Source organism: Artemia franciscana, chromosome 4 (assembly GCF_032884065.1).
Source record: "Artemia franciscana chromosome 4, ASM3288406v1, whole genome shotgun sequence".
NCBI classification, from domain to species: Eukaryota; Metazoa; Arthropoda; class Branchiopoda; order Anostraca; family Artemiidae; genus Artemia; species Artemia franciscana.
Window position 1 is genome coordinate 23,350,210 of NC_088866.1, and position 12,942 is coordinate 23,363,151.

The 12,942-nt window shown below is 35.7% G+C and overlaps 2 protein-coding genes and 1 long non-coding RNA gene across 6 annotated transcripts in view; 2 read left to right on the forward strand and 1 right to left on the reverse strand.

Moving 5' to 3' along the window:
* Positions 1-12,942, forward strand: part of LOC136026170 (RING-type E3 ubiquitin-protein ligase PPIL2-like) — a 193,602-nt gene that overhangs the window by 109,297 nt on the left and 71,363 nt on the right. The gene's annotated exons all lie outside the window — the stretch shown is intronic.
* The window catches only part of LOC136026168 (uncharacterized), an 89,319-nt gene that overhangs the window by 43,551 nt on the left and 32,826 nt on the right, over positions 1-12,942 (forward strand). The gene's annotated exons all lie outside the window — the stretch shown is intronic.
* The window catches only part of LOC136026167 (nucleosome assembly protein 1-like 1), a 53,480-nt gene that overhangs the window by 17,408 nt on the left and 23,130 nt on the right, over positions 1-12,942 (reverse strand). For both annotated transcript variants that reach the window (XM_065702485.1, XM_065702483.1), the window contains exons 5-8: positions 10,650-10,908; positions 6,901-6,944; positions 5,506-5,649; positions 3,551-3,769 (exon numbers count right to left, since the gene is read on the reverse strand). In XM_065702485.1, coding sequence (XP_065558557.1) covers positions 3,551-3,769; positions 5,506-5,649; positions 6,901-6,944; positions 10,650-10,908 — 666 coding nt within the window. The remainder of the gene's footprint in view (positions 1-3,550; positions 3,770-5,505; positions 5,650-6,900; positions 6,945-10,649; positions 10,909-12,942) is intronic.

Consider the following 12,942-nt stretch of genomic DNA (forward strand, 5'->3'; position numbering starts at 1 on the left):
AAGGACAAAAGAAAAGATATTCATCTTCAATACAGCTCTATTAACAAAAAAAAACAGTCACGATAATTAGCTTCTTCTCCATAATTAATTTCTCCTCAATTTGACAGCCGCGCCTAGACACCAGACATTCCAAAGAAAATATACAGAAGCAAACATTTCACTTTTTTCAAGAAGTTTCTCGACGACGATTAAAAAGAGCGACTGGACCATGATATGAGACTTGCAAAAAATCAAGGAAAAACAAACAAAATATAAAGAAGTAATGAAAGACTAGAATACCTGACAAAGTGTATTTTCGATATCCAGTTGTTCTTTTTCATTTTTCACAAGAAAAAAGCTTGAACATTTGATTTTAACTAAATAGCGACGAAGACCACACTGCCTTTTTCCCATCAAACAAACAAAACTTAGGAACAATAGGGAAATTTTTCAAAGACAATGGAATGCAATTCAGTGGATATTTCAACCCTATGTCAAAGGGCCGTCTTCAGCACAACACCAGAAAAAAACAAGAACTCCTGAGACATGAGGTCCTTCTAAATATCAAATTTCATTAAGATACGATTTTTTTCTAATTTTTCCAAATTAACCCCTCCTCCGTTCCAATTCCCCCAAAGAGAGCGGATCCAGTCCGGTTATGTACATCACGTATCTAGAAAAGCTGATTCTTCCCATTAAGTTTCATCCCAATCTCTTGACTCTAAGCGTTTCCCAAGATTTCAAGTTCCCCCCTCCAACTCCGCCAATGTCACCGGATCCGGTCGGGATTTAAAATAAGAGCTCTGAGACACGATGTACTTCTAAATTAGTTTCTAATTATAAAACTTCATTAAGATCCGATCACCCGTTCGTAAGATAAAAATACTCTAGTTTTTTTCTCATTTTTCTGAATTAACCGCCCCCCCCCCGTCAGATGGTTGAATCGGGGAAACGACTATTTCTAGTTTAGTCTGGTCCCTGATACTGATGCCAAATTTCATCGTCCTAGCTTATCTGGAAGTCCCCAAACTGCCCAAACCGGGACCAACAGACAGAAATTGGGATCGCTATATGTGACTTGGTAAATACCAAGAGCCAAAAAAATATGTATATTTATGAAAACTTATATCAAAATGTGAAAATTAAAACGAAAATTGCTTTTAAAAATCTTTTTAAAAACAAACTTAGCATCCTTACTACAACGAAATTCAACCAGGACTCTGTCCTTCAACCGGAAGGACACTGTTTACTTCAGCCAGAGAAATATCGACAGATTTCGCTTCATTTTTTTCCTTTCAAAATCGCACATTTTGAAATCTTTGAAAAGCACAATCTAAGCCTCGTCATCTACTTTTAACAACAGTGTTATTTAGCAACCTAAGACTAGTCACTTGTACAAAAAGCTTGTTCTTGTTTGACATATTCCAGCAACAAATTCAGGAAAACATTGTGAAGGTAAGACATGCACCAGCAGATCTTTCTAAGTTTGACTGAAAATTCGAGCATTAAGAATAAAAAGCTGCTAGAGAAATAAAAAGTTCCGTGTATAAAGGGCAAATAGCCCGGAAGCACTAAGAACTACATTAAGTTGCTTGAGATGGGCTTTGAGTATTACAAAAATTTGAAAAATAAAGCAGTGCATTGACATTGCTCAAATTTGTGGGAAGGTGCAATAAACGGTACCGGGTTTAGTAAGGTAAGTACGACAAATAGACATTTCTCTGTTTCTTAATTAGAATGCTTCTTTTCTCTGTTTCAACTTAGCATGTTGTTCTTCAAGAATAGTTCGTGACCAGGTGTTAGAAGAAAAAGAAGCAGCATTTTATATAGAAAATCATTAAACATTATCAAATTTTTAGTTCTCAGGCAGTTTAAGGAGCGAGAATAAATAATTAAAAACACTTACTTTGAAAAAAACTTTATCACTTCCCTTTAAAGTTTTGACAAGCTTGTAGTAATCATGCATAAAAAAAAGCTTGTTTACACGGTGTGTGGCTAACATAGAACAAAGCAGTATAGAGAATAGAGCATAGCACCAGCAATCAGTCTGCACCCCCTGACATCCCTTTCTACTGCAGCACTTGTTGCCGGCAGCGATAGAACTTTTCTTGCCATAATTGTAATTCATGGCCACTGAGTGAAATATCTTTTCCAGATGGCAATGGACGGATTGATTGCAACAGTCGGGACAGGAACTTTTGATTTCCTGGCTTGGGGTAAAAAGACCGGATGTATATCTACGTCACATCATCATTTTAGCCCTACTCTGCATAGTCATTCTGGCATGTCATTTGACATATACGATCATGAGGAGATTTAGGGTTGCTGCTCTTCTGAGAAAATCCACAAGCCAAATTCACACAACTGATTAGTTAGCTGATTCACTGACAGCTCCAGAGATTACCACCTCCTCGTCAGGCTTTTATGTGATAAGGTACCTCATGTCAGGCGGCTTAAACATTATGAAAAAGATTTCTCTTCTTGTTAGTGATTAAAGCCTCCTCTTCAGGCTTTTCGGGGCCCTCTCCTCTTTGTACAAAAGAATTTCTACTGCACTCAAATGCTCGACCTAAGTTGAAGTGGAGGGACCTGGAGTGTTGATGGGACAAACTTGGTTCACAGGAAATGTGATGAAGTACTTCATGTCAGTCGCCAGCACTAGCGACTTAGCCATTACGAAAAAGAATTCCTTTCTTGTTAGAGATTATAGCCTCCTCTTCAGGCTTTTCAAGGCCCTCTCCTCTTTGTATAAAAGAATTTCTACTGTACTAAAATGCACGACCTAAGTTGAAGTGGAGGGACCTGGAATGTTGATTGGATAAACTCGGTTCACATAACATGTTATAAAGTACCTCATGTCAGTCGCCAGCACTAGCGGCTTAACGATTATGAAAAAGAATTCCCTTCTTGTTAGTGATTACAGCCTCCTCTTCAGGCTTTTCGAGGCCCTCTCCTCTTTGTACAAAAGAATTTCTACTGCACTAAAATGCTCGACCTAAGTTGAAGTGGAGGGACCTGGAGTGTTGATGGGACAAACTTGGTCCACAGGAAATGTGATAAAGTACCTCATGTCAGTCGCCAGCACTAGCGACTTAGCCATTACGAAAAAGAATTCCCTTCTTGTTAGTGATTATAGCCTCCTCTTCAGGCTTTTCAATGCCCTCTCCTCTTTGTATATGCTTACTTATTTTACTTACTTATCTGACCTAAGCTAAAACCGGTTCCTTTGGTTTCTTGTTTATTGCAAAACGGTGTTTAACAAGGAAAAAGAAGCACAACAATACTGATTCCGCATGATCAAAAAGCTTTAGTTAGTGCAAAAATAAACTCCCAATGTTGGAAATATGAAATTTTTTTAGTCAGCCACTGCAAGAATTTCAGGACTATTTTTGAGGAATGAACTGAATTCTCCTCTGCTATTGTGGAGATCATGTTTCTGTTTCTGACCTTGCAATACATAAAAAATTTAATATATTGATGCATAGATTTTCATAAAATCAGACAAAAAAACGTAAACTGATTGAAACAAACAAACAGAAGAAACAAAATTAACACCAACAAAAAAGCATACCTGTATAATGTTTTTAAAGATATAAGCATTTTTTAAAACAGTGAGCCAAAACTTTGGAATGCCTTTTACATCTTCAGGAAATATTTCCTCGTTCTTTTCACTTTCAGCAATTTTAGCTTTGGCTTTCACTTCTCTTGAAAGATTCTCATTTTCTTCGTCCAGATTCCACTGGGTTTCAGCTTTTGAGGGTTCGTAGATTCCATTAACGATTTTTCGCCTCTGCAACATTTTATAAGTTAATCTTTAAAAAACATGAAAGCTTTATTTAAAAAACTGAAAGCAATGAACGCTCAGTTATATCTGAGAAGCGAAGAATGTTCAGCAATCTTGAGACAAGTATTATAGTTTTCGTTTTTTAATAGATTTCTTTTAATCACCGTAAACGCCTTTGCTGTCAATAACAAAGCTGAAATAGTACATGGATTACTGTCTTATATTTCTACATAGCATGATATCTTCTTGCTCTGGCTATAAATCAAATAATATAAAAACATTTTTGGCATTCTTTGTTTTTCGTTCAGATAAAAGTTAGAAATTATATCTCCTCTTAAAAATGTTATGAGACGTTAGGCGTTTTCTTTCTAAAACACAACAAAAGCGGAGCTTTTGAGGATGTGCTTACATAAAAAAAATTAAGAGTATATTTGTTGAGCTAACATATTTTGTTGAAATGTGCAAATGTGTCCATATTCTCATATTCAACCCGCAAATATGCAGATACGGTGGCAAAATAAAGGCAATATGCTGGTATCATCATCATACCTGCAAATAATTTGGGAAAACTTTTCTGGACTGATATTGCCTGGAAGCCCCACCATTGCCAAGCACCAGATTTGTATTCACCTATGGTTAACCCCAAATTGTTTTCAAAACTTCCGCATTTCAACTTTACTTAGCAAAGCTAAATACTATTTTTGAATGGGAATAACAAACTGTTTTACCAACACTAGCGTAACAAAGGATTGGCCTTACGAAAATCTAGGCAAGCGTTAATTCTTTAGACAAGGGGGAGGGGTGTTTAAGCTACAATGCATGCATTATGATCAACAATTTACAGCAAAAGTATATAATTTCACTAACTCAAAAATGTTTTACACTAACATGAATCCAACTTCCAACACTAACTGTATATCCTAAACTAGATCAATGTAAAATCTTTTCAAATACCCCTGCAACTAGAGAATACTGGCTTACCATAAACTCAGATATTTGCTTTGTATGATGAGTAAAACTTAGGTACCATGAAGATATTTTTACGTTCCTATTTACACTTCTTCCTTACTTGGAATACGCATATTGATTGGAGTATCTTTTTCTTTTCCAGGCATTTTTTTTTGTCACAAGACAATTATTAGCAAATTCAACCTACATAAAATTCCATCCATACAGCAGTCAAAAACAGCAAAAAGATGGAGATATCACATGACATGCTGGAAGCAGCATAAGAGGTATTGAGAGACAAAATTTCACAAGAAAACGTTTAAAGTATTCAAATGATGGTGATGACAGAATATAATGACATAATGTAATTATGTTGTTTAGAAAAGCCAAAACGAATAATAACAACATTAAGAATAGGTATTACTAAGGACCAATGCCTTCATTAACAATAACAAAAATGGCAATTCAGACAGAGGCTTCAATAATTATCCTTGCCATAGTCTCTCACGTTGTCATTGCTATCTAAAATATTAACAGACATATGCATGATTATCCTAAATAATGTCCCTCCAAAAAATATCCATTTAGACCCCCTTATAACACTCCTTCCTTCTATCTGTCATATAGAGTTGTCCCAAGTATAAGATTGCGATCTAGGACAGGTGTTTACTGCCCAATAATATAGCGTTTTGCAACCAAATTTTACATGGGTTGAGTTTACCGGGTTGACATTAGTAGCTAAATATCAATTCATCAAATTAAGAATTAAATAACGGTTCCAAGAATACATTTACCTGTTCGTAGAGAGGTAGATTCTTTTGATGGCATTTTACTTCCAGTTCATGAACTTCATTGAAAAAATTGGCCTGTTCTACTATTGCTTCATGCTGAAGATTTTTCAATGCTCTTATCCTCCTCTTTACAACTTCTGGTAACATCTGCAAATAATAAAGTAGAATGCCTCTCCCAGACCTCGGTTTGCCGCCACTTCCCCCCAGACCCTAGTTTTCCCTCCCAGCTGAAATATAATTTCATCCAAAATCTCATCAAAACTAAGATAAACATGCATAATTCAAGCATCAACAGAAACAGATCAGTTTACTAGTACTTATTTACCTGTATAGGGCTATAACTTTAGTAATTACCTTTAGGTAGTTCTTTTTTTAGTTTTTACTGCCATTTCCACTTGAATTGGGAAAACTGGCTCCAACTTTGCCTCCCCCAAGAAATCGGAGAAATTACCCCCTGCTCACGAACCTTGTGTATAGTTTTTGAAGAGGCTGAAGTCCCGAACTATCTGCTTATAAAAAGGCAGGAGAATTATATTATGTCCCCATTTTTCCAAAAATGCAGAAATAAAGCCAACACATGGAAAACCTTTCCCTTAAAAGTCACTCGCTATTTAAATTCCCCCACTCCACACTGTTGTTCAGCCTGCACCTATCCTGTCCCCAATTGTTGTCGTACTTCAAGGTAAAAAAAAAAACACGCTTTGCACATTCATAACTGACAAAAATATATGTAAACCATCTCGATTTTTTTTTTTTTTATCAATACAGAGAGCTTACTGCTTCCTCCATTTGCTCCATCTCTGTGTTTTAATTAGCCTTTTAAATTATATATTACCCACCGTATCAAATAACAGTTTTAACTAATATTCAAGGAAATGTTCATGAATTCTTGGCCAAATATTAAATGATTTTTTTCTTCAAAACATTTATTTTTCATGTAACCAAATTTGTTTTCCCTTCTTTTCAATTTATTGACTTTTCTTTTTGTTTTCTCATTTTGACTCCGTTTAGGCTTGTGATAAACAATTTTTTTTAATTGAGCCTAATCTCATTTATCACAACACTATACCAAATCCCAGCTGGTATAAGAAAAATGAAAGTTCGTTTGTGCTTGTAGTTACAGCAAGTACATATTTTATTAGACAATACATTGCAGTATTTGTGTTATGTATGCAAATTGTTGGAAGAATTACCAGTCAAAAACACCATCAAATTTCTTTGAAGGGAATGACATATTAAGCGAAATAGGCAACATATATTGAGCCTACGAAAACAATTGAAAAATAATGAGTATACATGTCTGTCAGACAACTAGCAAAAAAAGGAGCCTATAGTCTTTATGTGAAGATTGGATATAACATTTCGCATAATTTGGGCAAAACTTTATCAAATAACTACCTGAACATAGTCTGAAGATTGGCCAACGATCCAACGATACGATCCTGGAAAAATAAAAAGAGTAAATAAACACGCATTCACGCGAAAGATTTGCATTGTTGTTAGCAATGGGTGAGAGAATGTATGATAATGTGTCTAAAATGTCTGCAGAGTTAAATGCCATAGTCATGGGATTAGAGCATCTCATGAATAATCAACCTTTGATGGCTAATTTACAAAATAATATAGTATATTCTGACTCTTTGTCAAGCCAAGAGCTGCTGTCTTCAGCTTCTCAGTATTAGATGGATATAGACACTTTTTATTGTCTTTTGCGAGTTCAGAATGCTGGAATTGGTTTGAAAATTAATGCTAAGAAGACTAAGTCGCTAAGATTAGGAATAATTGAAGACAAAAAAGTGATATTGGGTAACGAAAATATCGATCAAGTCGACTGCTTCACTTACATTATTAATAATCTAGCTTCAAGAGGCATAAGAACTTACTTTCAGTATGTTCCAAGTCATTCAGATATAATTGATGACCTCGAGGCGGATAAAATTGGAAAAATACTTTTAATATTGACCAGAAAAGTGGGAGACCAATTCCCAATAGAGACATCTACCACAGGGGATTATTAGAGGTATTGTTAAATAAGAATAATCCAATTTTATCTCCCTTCCCCAATAAGTACCTTTCTAAAATTATCCTAGAATTCGGTCTGGCTCAAATGGGCTAAATTTTCAGACGTTTTTGTGTCATTTCCCTCTTTCCCTCTTTGCAGGTATTGTAATTAAAGAAAATGAAACAATTGACCATTGCCAATTTGAATGTAATATGCTGCTAATCTAATTGGTATCAGCTAAGAGTCTATCCGACTATATCTGCACACAGAGCTCTGAACTCAATGTATATCTGAGCAGACTCAAGATAAATAAAAAGCAACCATTTCATTAGCCAATTTCATATGACAGAGGGAATCAAAAGGAAAATGGATGAATGGTCTCGACTGAAAAGCCCTCGATTGCTGAAAAAGAAGATATTTATATTGGTCAGGATTTAATCGTTTAAAGACCATCCCCTTTGTTTCCACTTTATTTCAGGTACAATTCTGACGTATCACTGCGATTCTGAAGACACTTACACATCCACACCATAAACAAAACTAAATTATCAATTTTTGTGGACGCCAAGGACTTCCATGGACAACAATAGGATTTAGCTGAACTACTTCCGGATTCACAAATCCAATAAAAAAAACAAAAAACTAGCGTTTCATTTTTCATTGAACTTCATTTAGAGATGCCTAATGACATCAGAAAACTTTCAGCTAATAAATATTTATGTAAAAGGGGATGATCATTCCATCTTGATCAGGTTGTTCTTATGAATATAAAGATCAATGGTCGTATAGTACTCAAGGTTTTCACAAGGATGAGAGCCAGGCACATGGTTTCACAAGGATGAGAGCCAGGCACATGGTTTCACAAGGATGAGAGCCAAGATCATCACAATGAGGGTCACTATGTAGTCCAAGCTCAGGATGTTGTTGAGCAGACTTCTGGCTTTCGACAACGTTACCGAGTCCCCGTCTGTCTCTATCTCCTCTAGGGCCTTAAAGATAGGCACAATCAACTGTTTTGAGATCTGAATAGCATCATGTCTTTCGACCCACCTAGTTTCGCACAGGCCATAAAGATTAAGTGCAGTATAAGTTTTTAGGATAGCGCTTCGCTTTGCACTAAAGTGGAAGAAATTAACTGTTTCACGAATTACCATCATACATTTCAGCTATTTTGACCTGATCTTAACGGAAACTGCACTGTCTAATTATATACTCCTAACATTTTCTAAGCAGAATTTCCAAGTCCCTAACTAAGAAATGCGAAATTTCTGATGTTACATTGTTTTTTATTATTTTTTTTTTTGCTAGTGTATCAAACAAGCAATCGTAGAAATTCTGGAGGAATCTCATTTCAACATATGTTGTTAGCTCTTTAAGAGTATTAAGGCATAATTTAGAGCTGTTGCTCCCGGGACTATGGGTGCCGCTGTATCCGATCTTTCAAGTATTTTAAACAAAATGGCGATTTTAAAACGCTGATTCAGTGGAAATTGGGTATATAAGGACCCCTAAGGCACATTTGTTGTTGGTCGGTCTGTTCTCCAATCGTTTTCAGCCAGAAAAAGGAACTAGAAAGAGTTCGGTTGGGGGCAAGAAGACTGAAGCCTCAAAAGTACGTTTTAGGCTCAAGTTATGTTCATAGCGATTTAGAACCAGTGATTGATCTATTATGTTCCACTGAAAGGGAAATTTTAGGGTTAACAGTGCAATATGGGTGTTGTGGGGGTTGTTCTTCTATTGCGGAAACGTTGATTTTAATGAAAAACGACAGTACAAAAAAAAAATAACAGTACAATCGCTAATTAGGGGATTGTGGGGTTGGTTCGGACCATGTCCGAATGCACCCCACTGTAGTTGTCCAAATCAACCCCACCTGAAAGAAAAAGCGTGAAACCTCACCTACGCCTCAGAACTTACAGATGGTGCCAAAAACCAAAATCGAAACAACTTAACAAAGTCTAAGTTAAACGTGTCATGCATTAAGAAAGCTAAATGTTTATTAATATAGGCTGAATTAAATCTAAAATTAAAGAAGATACAGGATGGCTTTTCTTGTTTTTTTCATTTTTTTTTTCAAATATTTCCAAAACGACTGCAGGAGGGGTAACAAAACTACATACGTAAATAGAATGCTAGATGGCAGGTCTACAGTGTTTTTTTCTTGATTAGCAGACGGCGCTGTAGGGAGAGAAGCGCTTGTCCAGATTCACCGCGCGTCTGAACCAACCCCACTCTCCCCTACTTCAACCCTTAACTCCCCCTCTACGGAACTCTTTTCCGATTGGTAATTATGTATCTAACCTACTTTCACCACTTTCAAAGTTTACACCAGCCCCACTCTCCCCTACTTCAAAGACAGTAAAAAGTTAGACAGAAAATGGGTTAATAATTGGGCAGTGACTTGACCGGATAATTCCATGCAGTAAAATCACAAAAAAGGCTTCACACATAATTCTTAATAAATGCCCTACTTTTGCCAGAAATCCCAAGAAACCATGCGGAAATTACACATTTCACAAAATTTCGGGGGAGGGGGCCGGGCTCGAAGGCCCCCCTCCCTGCCTACGTGCCAGATGAGAGCTCTATGAAAATCCTTGTGAACCTTTGTTTTGGCGCAGGATTTATTCAATGAAAGTTCATATTAACTCTGCCTTGAGACAGGAGTAGACCCGGGTGGAAAACGATCTTTTGTTGAGCTAAACGAAAAGCTCCAGATTTACTCTACTTTGACACCAGAGTTGATCTGGGTGAAAAAACTATCTCTTGTTAAACTTGACGAAAAGCTCCAGATTAACTTTGCCTTGAAATCAGAGGCAAATATGGGTGGAAAAACCAGCTTTCGTTGAACAAACGGCTGTTTTCAGGAAGATGAGAGGTGAAATACGACTTCAACTTTCATCCTCTTGAAAATTAGCCCTAAAAAAAACTTACACTATTTTTCTGTTAATTTTTTTTTCTTTCGAAAAACACCAAATTTCCCAAGCATGCCTACCCGGAAAAAAAAAATCAAAAGGCATTTTATGATGGGTCTTAACAATTCATATTTAGATTCTGTTTCATGCAATTAATTTATTATCTCCCATGAAATTTAGTACTTTCAGTTTACTTTCAACAATAAATCGCTAGAAAACTAGCAATTACTTACCAGTAAAATAGAGCAAAGCTCGAGGCACAACTCTATCCTTGATGTAAAGTCCAACCTTGTTATGCATTCTCGTCAAGGCTTCTAAGTTTTCATCAATATCTCCATCTTTGGTAACTGTTGGTGGATTGAAAAAGTTGAAAAAAGAGTCGTTAGTTACGGTTTCGATTATAGTCTGGAAATATCCCATATGCTTCTTCTTCCTCATTTTGGTCGTTTTCAGAATTACGTCCTTACCCGGTTTCCAATTGATGGTGCATCCCTAAAATCCACATTCCATTTTTTAAACATACACAAAAAATATTTCCTATAATAATCCTCATAATGCTATTAACAACTTTTATTTTTTCTAAATATATACTGATTAGTTAAAAAGGGCTCTCAAGTCGTTAATTTGCATTTTTGTATAAAAACAAAATTCCAACATTCTCTCTGTCAATGCTGAAAACCTCTGGAAATACTGCTAAGCCAACTGTTATATAAAGCACTCAGGATATCAGAAAGTTTGAACTTTCCACACATAAAGGAAATTCTCAAAATCAAATTGCTGGAAAGAAAAAAAGAAAAAAGAAAGAACTGTTACCTAATAGCAAATTAATTATATGTCAGAATTTCTCAGGCTAGATTAAATGTATTTCAACCTGAAACCCATTAAAGTTATAGAAGCTTAAAAATTACACCGGTTAATAAAAAAAAAAAAAAAAAAAAAAAAACTAAGCACTTTGGAGGCTATTTTAAATTTCCTAAGCATGTCATAAGATGCTTAGGAAATATAGTGACGCATTAAGAATCTATACGTCTCTCAGACGGATTATTATAAAGTATTTATGCGGCTATCAGATGCACAAGCAAACATAACAGTCAGCTATCCAGTGCTTCAGAAATGCGCCTTTTCCTAACTTTCGTGTTGAGACAGATTCTAAAAAATTTAGGAGCGAAATTTTTAATATTTGAAATCAGGACGTTAAACTATACTAAGATTTTCAATATATTTCTATGAAAACCCTGTGAAATCTAAAAAAAAAAATTTCGAAAAAGCGTTTCATATCAAGACAGATTCTAAAAAATTCAGGAACTAAATTTACTGATCTGAAAGCAGCAAATTAAACTATACGAAGGATTTATACATATTTAAATGAAAACCTACGAAATCTAAAAGGCACTTTAAAAAAAAACTTTCCTTAACCTCATGTCAAGACAGATTCTAGAAAAATCTTGAGCTAAATTTAAATACGAAGGTCTTCAGTATACTTCTATGAAGAGTCTATGAAGTCTAAAAATACTTTTCGAAAAAGCCTATTTTTAACCTTCATGTTGAAACATTCCAAAAATTATAGGAGCTAAATTTATCTATCCGAATAGAGCACGTTAAACTATCTATACGAAAGTTTTCAGCATATTTCTCTATGAAAAACTTGTGAAGTCTAAAAAACAGTTTTCAAAAAATCCTAATCTTAACCTTCATGATGAGACAAATTCTAAAAATTCAGGAGCTACATTTACCTAGACGAAAGCAGCACTTTACACCAATATACGAAGGTTTTCAACATACTTCTATAAAAACCCAGTAAGTCTAAAAAATAGTTTAAAAAAAATTACTTTAACCTTCATATTGAAACAGATTTTAACAAGAGCTAAGAGTTCATATGGCACTTGCGACGAGGCCGGACGAGCCAAGAGCTCATATGGTATGAGCTCTAGCAAAATTCTAAGAATCAATAGATTGATTTAAAAGGAAAATCGGAGGCTTAATGCAGGTCGGGGTTTAAAAAATAGCGCTGAGTCACGAGGTCCTTCCGGATATTAAAATGCATTAACATCCGATCACCCACTCGTAAGTTATAAATACCTCATTTTTTCTACCTTTTTCTCTCCCTTCAGCCCCTCAGATGGTCTAATTAGGAAAAATGACGTTATCAAGTCAATTTGTGCAGCTCCCGGACACGTCTACAAATCTCCATCGTCCTAACACGTCCAGAAGCACCAAACTCGCCAAAGCACTGAACCCCATCCCATAACACCCCAAAAGAGAGCGGATCTAGTACGGTTAAGACAATCACGTATCTACGACATTCACTTATTCTATCCATTAAGTTTCATCCAAATTTCTCTACTCTAAGCGTTTTCCAAGTTTTCCTGTTTCCCCCTCAAACGCCCCCCCCAATGTCAATAGATCTGGCCGAGATTTGAAATAAAGCTCTGAGACATGACTTGCTTCTAAATATCAAATTTTATTAAGATCTTGTCACCCGCTCTTAAGTTAAAAATTCCTCAATTGTTTTTAATTTTTCCAAAT